This window comes from Ursus arctos, unplaced genomic scaffold (assembly GCF_023065955.2).
Source record: "Ursus arctos isolate Adak ecotype North America unplaced genomic scaffold, UrsArc2.0 scaffold_25, whole genome shotgun sequence".
In the NCBI taxonomy this organism is placed as follows: Eukaryota; Metazoa; Chordata; class Mammalia; order Carnivora; family Ursidae; genus Ursus; species Ursus arctos.
Window position 1 is genome coordinate 11,719,486 of NW_026622930.1, and position 13,995 is coordinate 11,733,480.

A 13,995-nucleotide genomic window follows, 5' to 3' on the forward strand; every position below is an offset into this window, starting at 1 on the left:
CACACCAGGATGATTAAAATACAAAACAGGGTAACAAGTGTTGCCAAGGATGTGGAGCAACTGGAATCCTCACGTCCTGCCGGAGGGAATGTAAAATAGTATAGGCACTTGGGGAAATAGTTTAGAAATAAAGTTTGGAAAACTCAGAGTTTCTCAGAAGAGTTATTGTATTATCCAGCAATTCTACTTTTAGGTATATACCCCCCAAAACTAAAAACATACATCCACACAAAAAACTTGTATAGGAACGTTCATGGCAGCATTGTTTATAATAGCCAAAAAGCGGAAACCACCCAAATGTCCATCAACTGAAGAACGGATAAACAAAATGTGGTGTGTCCGCACAATGGAATATTATTCAACCACATAAAGAATGCTGATACATGCGACAATATCAATCTCGAAAATATTATACTAAGTGAAAGAAGTCAGACACAAAAGGCCACATATTTTATGATTCCGTTTTTATGAAATATTCAGAATAGGCAAATCCATAGAGACAGAAAATAAACTGATGGTTGCCTGGGGCTGGGGTGAAGGGAAAACAGGAAGTGACTAGTAACGGGTATAGAGTTTCTTTGGAGCGGGATGAAAATGTTCTGGAATGAGAAAGTGGTACTGCTTGCACAACTCTAAATATACTAAAAGCCAATGAATTATATACTTTAAAAGAGTGAATTTTATGGTATGTGAATTTCAATTTTTTTAAAAAAGGCCCTCCTTTGACAATTGATTTCCTCACTTCTACTTCAGACCACCTACTGGTTCATGAAAATAGAAAAATTTGCAATGATACCTGACGTTTATAATCCATTGTGACACATACTACAATAAAATTTCTTTTTAACCAAATTATTTATACATATCAGCTGATGGTTCACCTGTATTTAATTTGCCTCTAAACAAAATCTGAAAGTTCCTCTGAGTTCATGATTTATTTAGAGTCCTTTTTTAAATTTATATTTTTTCTTAAGTAACTAAGGCTAAACAAATGTCTTCATTTTAGAAATTTTAGTCATTCTGTCATCAAGAAACAGGTCGAAGTATTGCTCTTGCAATGACATTAGCACAGCCATCTTCAAGGAGTACTTTAAAATTTAATTCCTTCTTCATAGGACAATAAAAAGGCTAAGCGAGAAATAATTTTTCAATATCAGTATTGCAATGTAATATGTATAACCAGATGCTTCAAGCCGTGTAACAAATGCAGACTTTCTTTCCCCTGGAATATAAATAGGATCCCAGGCTTACTCTCTTCAGTAACAAGAATTTAAGTGAAATTTTTTCAAAGCTCTACAAAAAAAACATACTCTTTATCGTCACCTTCTGTAATGTTGTTTTGCATTCTGGTTTTTGGTATCAGAAGACTGTAACTTTGTGTTAGCACTAAAATCCACAATAAACTCTCTGTAAGCTTTGAAAGAGAATGAAATATTAATTCTAGTCTGATACCACTGGGTAGAACTATACTATACATAGATCCATATAAGTTCAACAGGAATGATCCTTCCAAAAATGCTAAGGATGAAGAAGAGGGCTTCAGCACTTAAGAAACAAAGATCAAGGACTGCCATGATCAAGCTACACACTGAAAAAGCATCAACAGATTACAAGAGGGCAACATGATTTTCAGTTTTAAGTTCAATGAAAATTGCGTATGTTCAGTGTTTACTCTTAAACACAAGTGGCTTATACTACACCAGGGCTGCCCAGCCCCAAGAAAGACAGAAACACAGAAAGGATGACCTTATCCAACGTCCGTATTATTTTTGTAGTTAGGTGTATAAAATCGAACCACTGCTTCAGCAATCTTAGGAGGGAGCAAGCCTAAGAGATGAAAACATTTACACCTTTTGATTAAATTATACTACTACCTTATAAGAATATGAGGTTCAACATTTGTTTCCTTAAAAACAGAGCACTAAACAATTTGCAATGAAGTAACCTAGCTGACAGCTAAAATGTATGCAGAATCCTTAAGACTGTAACAGGACAAGGAGTTCTTTTGCATTATGTATATTCAAATGATGGTGTTATGATGGTGTTGTAATTCAAACTGAACACCACCACCTTGATAAAACAAGAAATGGGAGAAATAGAAATTGCTTTCTGAACCAAATGTGCACCACCTTTCACTAGACTGAATTAACTGGGAAATACAGGTAGCGTAAGGAGATATGCCCCATGTGAAGACAACTGCGTATCAGAATTCAAAAGAAGAGTTAAGAGCACAACTCTTTGTTGTTTTCTAAACACACAGGCCTCAAAAAAACTGTTTCACCAGTATTTTTTTTATATAGTACATCTTTTCTAAATAATTCTCACTTTTCACTCCAGAAAATGTAAGAAACCGTTTGCAAGAACTCACAACATGCAAACATGTTTCTCTAAGGCCATGAGCTGGTTTGCTAAGTTGCACTGTTTTATTCAAGTAAAAAGCCCTTCTAGAATAAGGGGTCTGTAGAGGAAACCAATCACCTTTAATTCTCGGGCCTGCACACTTGTTAGGATCCCTATCACTCTGAAAGCCAAAAGGTAGAATGCTCACTTGAGCATCAGCAAAATGGGCTCTATTTACATTTTTTAAAAAATCTAATGCATGTTAAATTTTTCTGGCAATTCTTTGTGTATGTTACAAAACAAAAAAGCAAAAGCTTAGAATAAGAATGCTTTTTTCTTAGAAAGGTCAAACAGATACTTCTTGACATCATGTCCTTTACACAATGGCATACTGTTCATATAAAAGGTCTCTTATCCTATAAAAATCTTGACAAAGGCAGCCTTCTAATCCAATGCGTCCAGTTTCCGTCTAGAAAGTAAAAAAAAAAATCTTTAGTACATTTCCTATTCATTAACATGCAGACATAATAAACAAGATATATTAACTAGATTATTTGGTGATTGGTCTGGAAATGGGTTGCTCTGCACAGAATATGGATATAACATTCAAATCATGAATTTTACATAGACTCGTAAATGTCAGGACTCAAATGATAAAAATTTACAATAAAATTAAACATCATTTCTTTGAGAGCCACTTGTATAAGCCTTCAAGGTCATCATTATGAATATAAATCATGGTCTCCAGTTTGTGAAATTACCAATCAAAAATTACAGAATTCAAAATGGCAACGCATCAGAAAGAAGCATTTGTTCAATTCATCGCTTGTTAAAAACACACTTACTCTACGGACTGCTACTTGGTTGTTGCAAACAAGCACACCTCCTACAAATTCGGCTTGAATCCCCTCCCGTAAAAGAACTTGCTTGAAGTCTGACAGCCTTGGTTCGTTCATAAAAACTGACTGATGTCCAGGAACCTTAGAAAAGGTTAAAGGGGAAAGAATAACTTCAAATAAAACACCAGACACACAGTTGTACTGAATAAAGTGGAGTGACACATGATCTCTAGGACACTTCCTATCATTCTCTGAAGACCTCTGACAGATCGTATCAAGGCTGTACATCACATTCCAAGTTGTTATTCTGAATTTTACCTCATTATTTAACATCACAAAGCCCTTCACATTTTCTGAATGTTTCCCAATCAATTTTATTAGTCACGCCTCACAGTAACAGAGAGACATTTGATGATGTTATGCTCTTCACTCCCCCACTTGCCTGAGGGGGGTCAAGGAGAGTGCCAGTAGGCAGCACTGAACCAAAATATTCATTTTCTAGATCCAACTCCTTCACTTAGTTCTGAGGGGAGTTCTCTCCTGATCCCACTTGCACCTTCCCTTCTCCCTGAGAGTGAATGCAATGAATGCCAAGGGTTTTAGAATCAGAAAAACAAGCAGTTCAACCTACTGCTGCTACCTGGAAATTGCCCTGAAGAGCACTAGCTCTAGCATAGAGAGAAAAAAAGATTCTTATTCCTCCCCAGTCTCAAGAGTATTACTAGAAGGGAGTCCAATGACAGAGGCTGTCTCTCTACGTCTTTCTGCACAGAAAGGCTAGAGTCCCCTGACATGCACACACGCCTCTTATTACACAGCTTTAACACTGTTGTAAGCTAATTACTTGAAATCTCTGCTAACTAGAGTTATCTCCTGAGAATGTGTAAATACTAGATTAAAATTATATCTACGTTTAATAAAAAGATTTCTAACTATATCAAAACCAAAAGTGATTTCAGCTGAACTGACAACATACAAAAACGGAGTACAAGAGTTTCAGTCTTAGAAAACTATCCGTCTCCTGACAGGAAGCACGTACGTGATATAATCCTCACAATCAAAATTTAAATACTGAAAAAATAAATCACGAAACAACAATTATTTTATAATATTTGCTAAATGTTTCCTTGAAATTGTTATCATTCCCTTGCCATCCAGGATATACACACACGCTCGTGTGTGCACACATGCAACCGTATCTTAAGTAATCTTTTTCTAAAACTCCAAAATCAGCCTACGTAGGACACATATTTTAAAGAGCTAAAAACATAAAAGAAAAATCCGAAAGATAACAAATGAAGGAAGAGACAGAAGCAGCAGGTGCTTTTTTACCTCGTGGGGGGGTAAGGGTTCCAAGGTCGGAATGATCTCGCTTTCTTCACCTGTCTCTTTCTCATCATCCCCGAACAGACTCTTCATGGCCTTCTGTTGTGCTATAACGCTGGAATCCGAAGGAGCGTCCACCTGCATCTCTGAGTCTTCTCCATCATCCTTCAGTTCACCTTCTTCTAAAATAACTCCTGTATCCACTTTGGAAACTCTCATGTCCAAGACACCATCTATCCAAGCTAATTCAGCATCTTTTGCCTTACAAAACTGAAGGGAGCTGACAAGCGAATCTTTCAATCTCACCTAGACACAGTGTGAAGGGGAGGGAGAGAGGTGAAACCCAGAGTAAAAATTAACAACAAAATATAGCCAGTTATTATTATTTCCTGACTCTGGTAATGTGTATTAAGAATCGAAAAGCCTTCACTTATCTGATCTTCACCGTGACTGGTAATGACCTAGTGACCTGTGAGATCATTAGGACCCTTCTCTACTTTCCGAAAGGTTCTTAACCCTTGGCTGCATGCTGCAATCACACGGCAATTTCTTTTTTTTTTTTTTTAAAGATTTTATTTATTTATTCGACAGAGATAGAGACAGCCAGCGAGAGAGGGAACACAAGCAGGGGGAGTGGGAGAAGCAGGCTCATAGCGGAGGAGCCCGATGTGGGGCTCGATCCCATAACGCCGGGATCACGCCCTGAGCCGAAGGCAGACGCTTAACCGCTATGCCACCCAGGCGCCCCCACACGGCAATTTCTTAAAATACATGTTAATGCCAGGGTCCCACCTTCAGTGACTCTCACATAAGTGGAAGACTAAATCCAGAGCACTGAGTCGCCCCATCACCCCCGAAGTTCCCCAGATGGTTCTCATGTGCAGCCAAGGTTGAGAACCACTGATAAGCCTCATCCTCTAGTCGCTGCTGCTCTTCGGGAGCACTGAATTACTTACTGTTTCCTTCATTACCATGAATTTCACACATCCATATTCTTGGAATGCTGCTTCCTCTTTTCTGCCCAGAATAACTTTGCTGCCTGGTGAATTCCAACCCATTTTTTCCAAACAAATCTAGACATCGCTCCTGCTTTAACTGACACCACCTCCCCCTAGCAGATAAAATCTAAGCTCTCCTCTGTGCTACTCCTTTTTTTTTTTTTAAAAAAGATTTTATTTATGTATCCGACAGAGAGAGAGACAGCCAGCGAGAGAGGGAACACAAGCAGGGGGAGTGGGAGAGGAAGAAGCAGGCTCCCAGCGGAGGAGCCTGATGCGGGGCTCGATCCTAGAATGCCGGGATCATGCCCTGAGCCGAAGGCAGATGCTTAACAACTGAGCCACCCAGGCATCCCTGTGCTATTCCTATTTTTTATACCTGCTTCCATTTGTTTTCAATTAGGAATAGACCCTTGACATCAGTGAATTTTTATAAAACTTCTGAATTCTTGAATACTCCCCATCTCCCTTACCTTTACACTTTTGCAAATGTTGTTCCCTCTGCCTGGAATACCCTTTCCAAAGCCTCTCTCCCACTCTCTATACCACCCTGATGACCCATCTAAACATCTGTTAGGATTCAGCTTAGTTATCACTTCCTCTGGGAAATCTTCTCTAAACCTCCAGATCTGGGTCGGGGGTCTCAACAACATCCTGTACTTTCTCTATCAGAGGCGTAACAATGTGGTAAATGCTCCTTCCTTGTCATCAGCCCCACACGCCATAAGATCTATTAAGACAAGGGGGCCATGTCTGTCTCAGTCACCACTGAATCCCTAATATACCTGTCCTCATCTGCAACAAAAAGTATTTATTTCTGTGTGGCTCAAATGCCAGCACACTTACCTGGTAGATGTGAGTTTCACTAGTGGCGTCAACTGTTTCGTGCAGCTTTGGCATGTACACTTTAATATCTTTCCCACCGAACGCACGGCAGCACTCTGCGAGATCCTGACTGGCCTCTGGTGGTCCGTGGACAATGATCAACTGTCGTGGTTTCATCTGATTAATGATCTTTTTAATGGAATCTCCATCGGAGCGTCCTTCATAGTCTATGTAAGTAACCCTGGCTCTGTAATTAGACACGTTTATTCAAGCTTGCTTTTCTGTAAGTTACGGCTTTTATCAACAGGAAAGAGATGTATACAATATATAAAATGAGGAGTTGAGGAATACACGTGTTATATTGTTAATATGTATTTGAACAGAAAGGATTATGGATTATTCAACAGATATTATTAGGAAAAAATAACTCACTATATAAAAAATAAATAAAACTGGATCCTGATCTAATACCACATAAAACAGCAGGCTGAGTTGAAGCCATAAAAGAGAAATGTGAAGATTTAAATTTAATAGAATAAAATGTACGAATTATGTTTGTGACCATGGACAAGAAGGGACTTCTTTATATACAATCCCAAAAACCAAAATGGAAAATACTATTTCATTACATCAAAATTAAAGATTTTTTTAAACAAAGTAGACCATGGACAACTCGTATAAACAAGTAACAGAATGGGAGAGGATATCTGCATTGTCTGAAACCAACCAGGGCTAATATCCAAAATATACAATGAACCCCTGCAAATCAGTAACAAAAAGGCAGCAACCAAAGGCCAAGCACATGGACTTCACAGAAAACAAAAAAGGTAACAAGCATTTGAAGAAGGTAATCAAACTAATAACCACAGTAAGAAAAATATAAACAGCAGTGATACGTTACTCTATACCTACTAGGCTGGAAAACGTGAGAGCTAGATAATGCCAAATGTTGGTAGGGAAACAAGAAGAAAAGAAGCCTTCTGCTCTGCTAGCAAAAATATACACTGATACAGCTATTCTGGAGAGAATTTTGTGATACTATTAATATGCATTATTTAGATATCAGCTGTACCCCAAAATATATACTAAATGATAGCACTAAACAAATAAACCACTTTGCTCTCTAATGACTTTAAAAAAGATTCCAGAATGATAATTTACTGGTGTTATTTACTGTACCAAACAAAAAAAGGTTTATTTAGTACTTCAAGTTATAGTAACATTTTTTAAATAATATTTTTATTTTAAATAATATTTTAAATAATATTATTTATTATTTATATGTATGTCACCATACAGTACATCCCTAGTTTTTGATGTAAAGTTCGGTGATTCATTAGTTGCGTATAACACCCAGTGCACCATGCAATACATGCCCTCCTTAATACCCATCACCAGCCTATCCCAATCCCCCACCCCCCTCCCCTCTGAAGCCCTCAGTTTGTTTCCCAGAGTCCATAGTCTCTCATGCTTCATTCCCCCTTCTGTTTAACATTTTAAGGCATCAGTGGCCTGGAGGTGTTTAAGACAAGGAGTATGTTTATGCAACACTTAGAAAAATTAAACTTGTGAATTGCATAAGTTCATGTGCTACCGGACTTACTAAAAAGGCCAGAATGTTTCTTCATATAAATGTACAATTGAATGTTTAAACCCCACCTCACCACCAATTCAATCACACTGATATTCAAATATCATTAATGAAAACAAAATGCCACCATACTTTACAGTCCTTTGCATGGAAAAAGAAATTAAATTTTAACAGTACAAACTTACTAGAGGACTATATTCAGAAATTTCACTTTTGAAACAATGTAAATTATATAATTCAAGTTCTTAGAATTTTCTCTTATAATCTAGTTTCAAAAATGCAACAAAAAGCACTTACTTTATTTCAATAGACTCTGTTGTAGAAATACACTTGGTAGGAACATCAGATAAATCCTGATCCATGGGTTCATCTCCATTTGTCAAGCCAGATTCTAATTTGCTTTTCTCTTCTTCAGTCGCTTGAAGTTCTGGCACTAAGAAATCCTCTGGTCTAAATGATAAGTCTCTAATTAGACATAGTAACTAGCAAGCTAATATTATATATGTAACTAGTAGATGGCACAAGTTTTAGACTTCTCATGTATCTCAGATTTAAATACACAACTGATCCAAAGCTAATGCAACTTTATAATATCAATTACCAAGTGACTGTATATATTCTGCTCTTCCTGACCACTGAGGAATGCTCTTTAAAACGCGCCATGCGGGCTAGTAAGAGGCCTACGCCATTACAAGATCTTCGTGGCTATCATAAGTACTATTACAACCTGGCGCTGCATTTGCTTCAATCCTTCTTTCTCTCAGTTTCGGTGGTTTCTCTTGCCAAGTCCCAATTCTTACAAATCTCAGACCTCTTTTGATTTCCTTAAGAGACCCAGATATTCCATCCATGCCCAAAGACAGCATATGATTCTCCATTGGCACATTACCAAGAAAACTGAGATACAAAATCATGAGCTCCCTCAAAAGCCTCTGCTTTTATTTCAACAGAGTATGAATGCATCTATCTCATTTTTACTTCCAGTATCAGAGAGAGTTGTATGTTAAAATTAAAAAATAGGTGTGCCAGGGTGGACTCAGTTAGTTGAACAACTGACTACTGGTTTTGGCTCAGGTCATAATCTCGGGGTTGTGAGATCAAGCCCAGCATTGGGCTCCCATGCTCAGTGCCAAGTCAGCTTGAGATCCTCCCTCTCCTTCTGCCTCTCCCCTCTCCTGTACTCTTTTTCTCTAAAATAAATAAATAAACCTTTTTAAAAAATTAAAAAACAAATCTAAAAATGTTCTCTCTCATCTCCCGTAATTGTCTACGCCCCACCCCCAAATCCACTCACACTCTCCTCTAGGAACCCAGGCCTCTGTTACCCAATACCTAGACTGCTACGGTAGCTTCTCAGACCCTGGAGTCCAACTTCTCCATCTGTAATCCACATAATAGTAATAGTAGTAGCAACCACTTAAAGTCCATTTACTAGGAGTCATGAGTCACAAGTCAGATTCTATGCTAAGGGCCCTAAAAACACAACCTCATTTAATTCTCATCCCCACTTTTCAGATAAGGAAATCGAAGCGAAAGAACACTGTCCATATGCTAAACAGATTGGACGCTAATTAAGTGAAATGGTAAATAAGCTCACCAATGCTATTTAGATTGTTATTTTCCCTCTCTGCTATTTTAAAGGGCCAAGTAGACAGTGTAATTTTCCTAATTAAATCAAGAATGACCTAAAATCCACTATATGCTCAAGAGGGCATTATAGAGGAACAAAGAAAGTACAGGTGAGGGACACAGACTGTGTTGGGGTGTCAAGGAAGAAAACAGGAAAGGCTCCCAGCAGTTTGCAAGGCCCAATCCAGCAGCCTGGAGACCTGGGAGGGGAAGACAGAACAAAGCTGAGGGATGAGCATATGCAAGGGCGTGACGTGGAAAAGCCGAGTAGAAGGACACTGCAAGAAGGCTGGGACCGCTAGAGCAGAGAGTGCACACTGACCTGACAGAAATGTACAGAAACGTAACAGCATAGTGGGGAGAAACGAGACTGTGAGAGGCACCGTGCACTGTGCTAAGACATCTGGCAGTCACCTGGAAAGAAACGGGGACCCTGAGGAATCGTCACACAGGGTAGCAGTGCTTCCAAACCTGGATTAGAACATGTGGTTTCGGTTGTTTTTCCAATAGTGGGTGTAAAGCTCGCAGATTTTCCATGGTTCTACCCATGCTACCTCATATTCCTCTTGTAACTTTAACATTTGTGCAACACTGCTTGAGATGTAACCTATTTCCCAAACTTCACACATCACCATCCATCAAAAATTCTCCCTATCCTATTTCTCCAGTGCATGTCCCTTACCCTCTTTCTTTCTTTTAGATTTATTCGAGAGAGCTCACGAGCGAGTGGGGGGAGGGGCAGCAGGAGAGGGAGGGAGACTCTCTAGCAGACTCCCCGCTGAGCAGGGAGCCCCATGCAGGGCTCAATCCCAGGACCCTGAGATCATGACCTGAGCCAAAATCAAGAGTCAGAGGCTCAACCTACTGAGCCACCCAGGTGCCCCCTTACCCTCTCTTTTTAAGTGGGGGAAAAAAGTCTTGCTCATTTTTTAAAACTTTTCACATACCTAGGTAATGAAACTACTACTTTGCCTTTAATATTAATTCTTGAGATGTTCCTCAACCTTTCTATTTTATACTATACTGTCAAACTATACAAGTCCTCTGTATCTTTCAAAGTGGAGGACTCAGAAACTATCAAAGTACAGGATATGACCAGAAAAGCCAAATTTACTTAGTTGCAACGATACCCTGAGTTATACACAAAATACACAGTCTACTCTGGAAGAAAGAAAAGCTCGTTTTGTTCACATACTTGATAATTTCTCCATATTCATCCCATTTAATTCTTTCTTCTGGGGCAGGAAACATAGGGTAAGACTTTTTAGCCTGTTTGAAGAAACTTCCTTTACGACTACCTTCACCTTTCATCATCAGATCATGCTTAGTCTTATGAGCCGACGGCTGGTCAATGTCTTCCTCAACATCACTCTCATCACTGGAATCTATGTCTGCCCTAAGAGGATTGTGGAACAGATAAAGGTCATAAAGTCCCCATAAGATTTTGAATTAATATTCACAAAATTATTTCTGAATTAATTCAGTGATAGTAATTTTATTGGATTGATAATTTTGTAAAATAGCATTAACTGCCAGTTAATAAATACACATTCATACTAGCACTGAAAGTATCAACTATACTCAATTAAAAAAATTTTTTAAGTAACACAACACACTAAAGTACATCATAATCAATGGAGGAAAACACACACACACACACACACACACACACACACACACACTACAGAGGAATAAAGAAAACAATGATGGCATTGTCTGAAACTGGCTGCCAGAAACAAAGTAGTGAAGTCTGTAAACTGCTAATCCATATTCCCAGTAAAAATATTATTCAAATATAAGTATAAAAAAAACAAAAAACAACCAGAAAAATCTGATGGAGGTTACTGCCTGCAGATACGCAGTCCATGAAACAAAAATCAAAGGAATTTCTTCAGAGAGAAGGGAGGATGATACCATGTAGCAATATGGCCACATAAGGGAGGAGTAAGAAAAAGAAATTAGAAGTATGTGTGCAGGGGCGCCTGGGTGGCGTAGTCGTTAAGCGTCTGCCTTCGGCTCAGGGCGTGATCCCGGCGTTAGGGGATCGAGCCCCACATCAGGCTCCTCTGCTATGAGCCTGCTTTTTCCTCTCCCACTCCCCCTGCTTGTGTTCCCTCTCTCGCTGGCTGTCTCTGTCAACTAAATAAAGAAAATCTTTAAAAAAAAAAAGTATGTGTGCAATATAAGTCATTTAAAAAAATCTCTTTAAAAAACAAAATTGATTTTTTAAAAACAAAACAAAAAAATTAGCACTGAAAGAACTTGGCATTCTAGTACCATTTAAAAATGTTAACAAAAATAGTGACGTCAATAGAAAATTTAAGTATTTTTTTTTTAATTTAAATTCAAGTTAGTTAACATATAGTATATTATTAGTTCAGGGTACAGTTTAGTGATTCATCAGCTGCATATAACACCCAGTACTCATCACATCACATGCCCTCCTTAATGCCCATCACCCAGTTACCCCAGCCCCCACCCACCCATCTCCCCTTCAGCAACCCTCAATTTGTTCCTTATACTCAAGAGTCTTTTACGGTTTGTCTCCCTCTCTGTCTTTATCTTATTTTATTTTTCATTCCCTTCCCCTGTGCTCATCTGTTTTGTTTCTCAAGGAAAATTTAAATATTTTCAAATAAACTTTAGTATCTTAGAAATAAGTTCTTAAATTACATGTAATTTACATATAAGCTTCTAATCTGTCTGAAAATAACTCACTCTTTTGACTGCTCAAGTTTTTTTGCCGCTTCTTTCTTTAGTTTCTCTTTTTCCAAGTATTCTTCTAGTTCTTTCCCTTCAAGCTTCACACGTTTCCTCAACTAGAGAAAAACAGCAGACAGGAGGAAGCATCGGTATCAGGGGTCAGACGGTGGGGTGTAAGATGTAGCACATCGGTGAATTTATCATCTTAAATTTGACATTATTCAAGTTCCCATTCCATGCAATTACAGATCCTATTTAGATTAGCACCAAAATTGAGCTGCCACATTTCTAGACTGGGTTTAATTTAAACTGGTTAAAAATCACCAATCGGGAAAAGAAAATACAGATTAAGTATTTTTATATTTTGGAGTAGGTGAGGCCTACGCAGGACATAAAACCCAAAGCCACAAAGGAGAAGATGAGTAAATACGGCAACATGAAAAAAAAATAAATCTCTTTGACATTTAAAAATCTCATAAAATTATAGGGAATGGAGAAAATTATTCACAGCACTACATGACTATCAGAAGCTCTTTTCTCCTACGAGCTCTTCCACATCAGTTAAAAAAAAAAAAGATGAGCAACACATCAAAAAAGGACAAATCCATACATAAGCGATTTACAAAATAAGAAAAACAACTAACAGCTATGAAAAGATATCTCGTTTTGCTGAGTTTTGAAAAATGCAAAATATTTTGAAATGTAATACCATTTCATTTTCTTAAGATTTTATTTATTTATTTATTTGAGAGAGAGAGAGGGAGAGCACGCTCGAGCAAGGGGCGGGCACAATGTGGAGAGGGAGAAGCAGACTCCCCAGTGAGCAGGGAGCCCGACGTGGGGCTCAATCCCAGGACTCAGGGATCATGACCTGAGCTAAAGACAGACACTTAACTGACTGAGCCTCCCAGACATCACCGTAATACCATTTTATAATCTATTAGACTGGCAATGTTAATTACTATGTATCTATGGAAAAATTAGCACAACTATGGTAGACGGCAATTTGCCAACATCTCAACATAAAAATGTGCTTGTCATTTGACACAGCATTTCTACTTCTAAGAATTTATCCTAGAGAAACAATCACAAGTGTGAGGGAAAAAGTACATTGCAGCAATGTTTGTAATGGTAAAAAACTGTACCCAACTTTAAAATCCATCAACATGGGATGATTAAATCAGGTGTCTCAAACTTTTTAATCTCAGGATTGCCTTAGACTCCTTAAAATTACTGAGAACCCCAAAGAATTTGGGGGGTTTTCTGTAGATTACATTTATTAACGTCTACCCTATCAGAATAAGAGTTTTAAAATATTCACCTGTTCACTAAAAAATAATAAAACCATTGCATAGTAACATTATCATGTTTTTACAAAAGATCATTATATTTTTTAAAGCAAAAAAAAAATAGTGGAAAGCATGGCATTATTTTACATTTTTGCAAGTCTCTTTAATGTCTAGCTCAATAGAAGACAGCTGGATCCTCACATCTGCCGAATTCAATCTCCTGCGATATGTTGTTTTGGTTAAAGCATCTGAAGAAAATGCAGCCTCACACAGATGTATAATTGGAAAAGGGAAAAATATTTAAATAGAGTTTCCATGAATATTCCTTGGTACTACATTAAAACTCAAAAACGGGTGGTTTCTTAAAGATTAGTTGTAATGTGGAATCTGAAACCAACAAATTCTTATACTGTTATATGAAAATTTATTGATTTATCTTGCACTTTGAATGGCTC

At 37.9% G+C, this 13,995-nt stretch overlaps 1 protein-coding gene across 2 annotated transcripts in view; it reads right to left on the reverse strand.

The window, feature by feature from the left end:
- Nucleotides 1-447: 447 nt before the first annotated feature.
- The window catches only part of CPSF2 (cleavage and polyadenylation specific factor 2), a 33,100-nt gene continuing 19,552 nt past the window's right edge, over nucleotides 448-13,995 (reverse strand). For both annotated transcript variants that reach the window (XM_026515426.4, XM_057318675.1), the window contains exons 10-16: nucleotides 12,267-12,367; nucleotides 10,744-10,944; nucleotides 8,217-8,369; nucleotides 6,350-6,575; nucleotides 4,512-4,811; nucleotides 3,186-3,320; nucleotides 448-2,809 (exon numbers count right to left, since the gene is read on the reverse strand). In XM_026515426.4, the coding sequence (XP_026371211.1) occupies nucleotides 2,717-2,809; nucleotides 3,186-3,320; nucleotides 4,512-4,811; nucleotides 6,350-6,575; nucleotides 8,217-8,369; nucleotides 10,744-10,944; nucleotides 12,267-12,367 (1,209 nt within the window). In that variant the 3' untranslated portion in view covers nucleotides 448-2,716. The remainder of the gene's footprint in view (nucleotides 2,810-3,185; nucleotides 3,321-4,511; nucleotides 4,812-6,349; nucleotides 6,576-8,216; nucleotides 8,370-10,743; nucleotides 10,945-12,266; nucleotides 12,368-13,995) is intronic.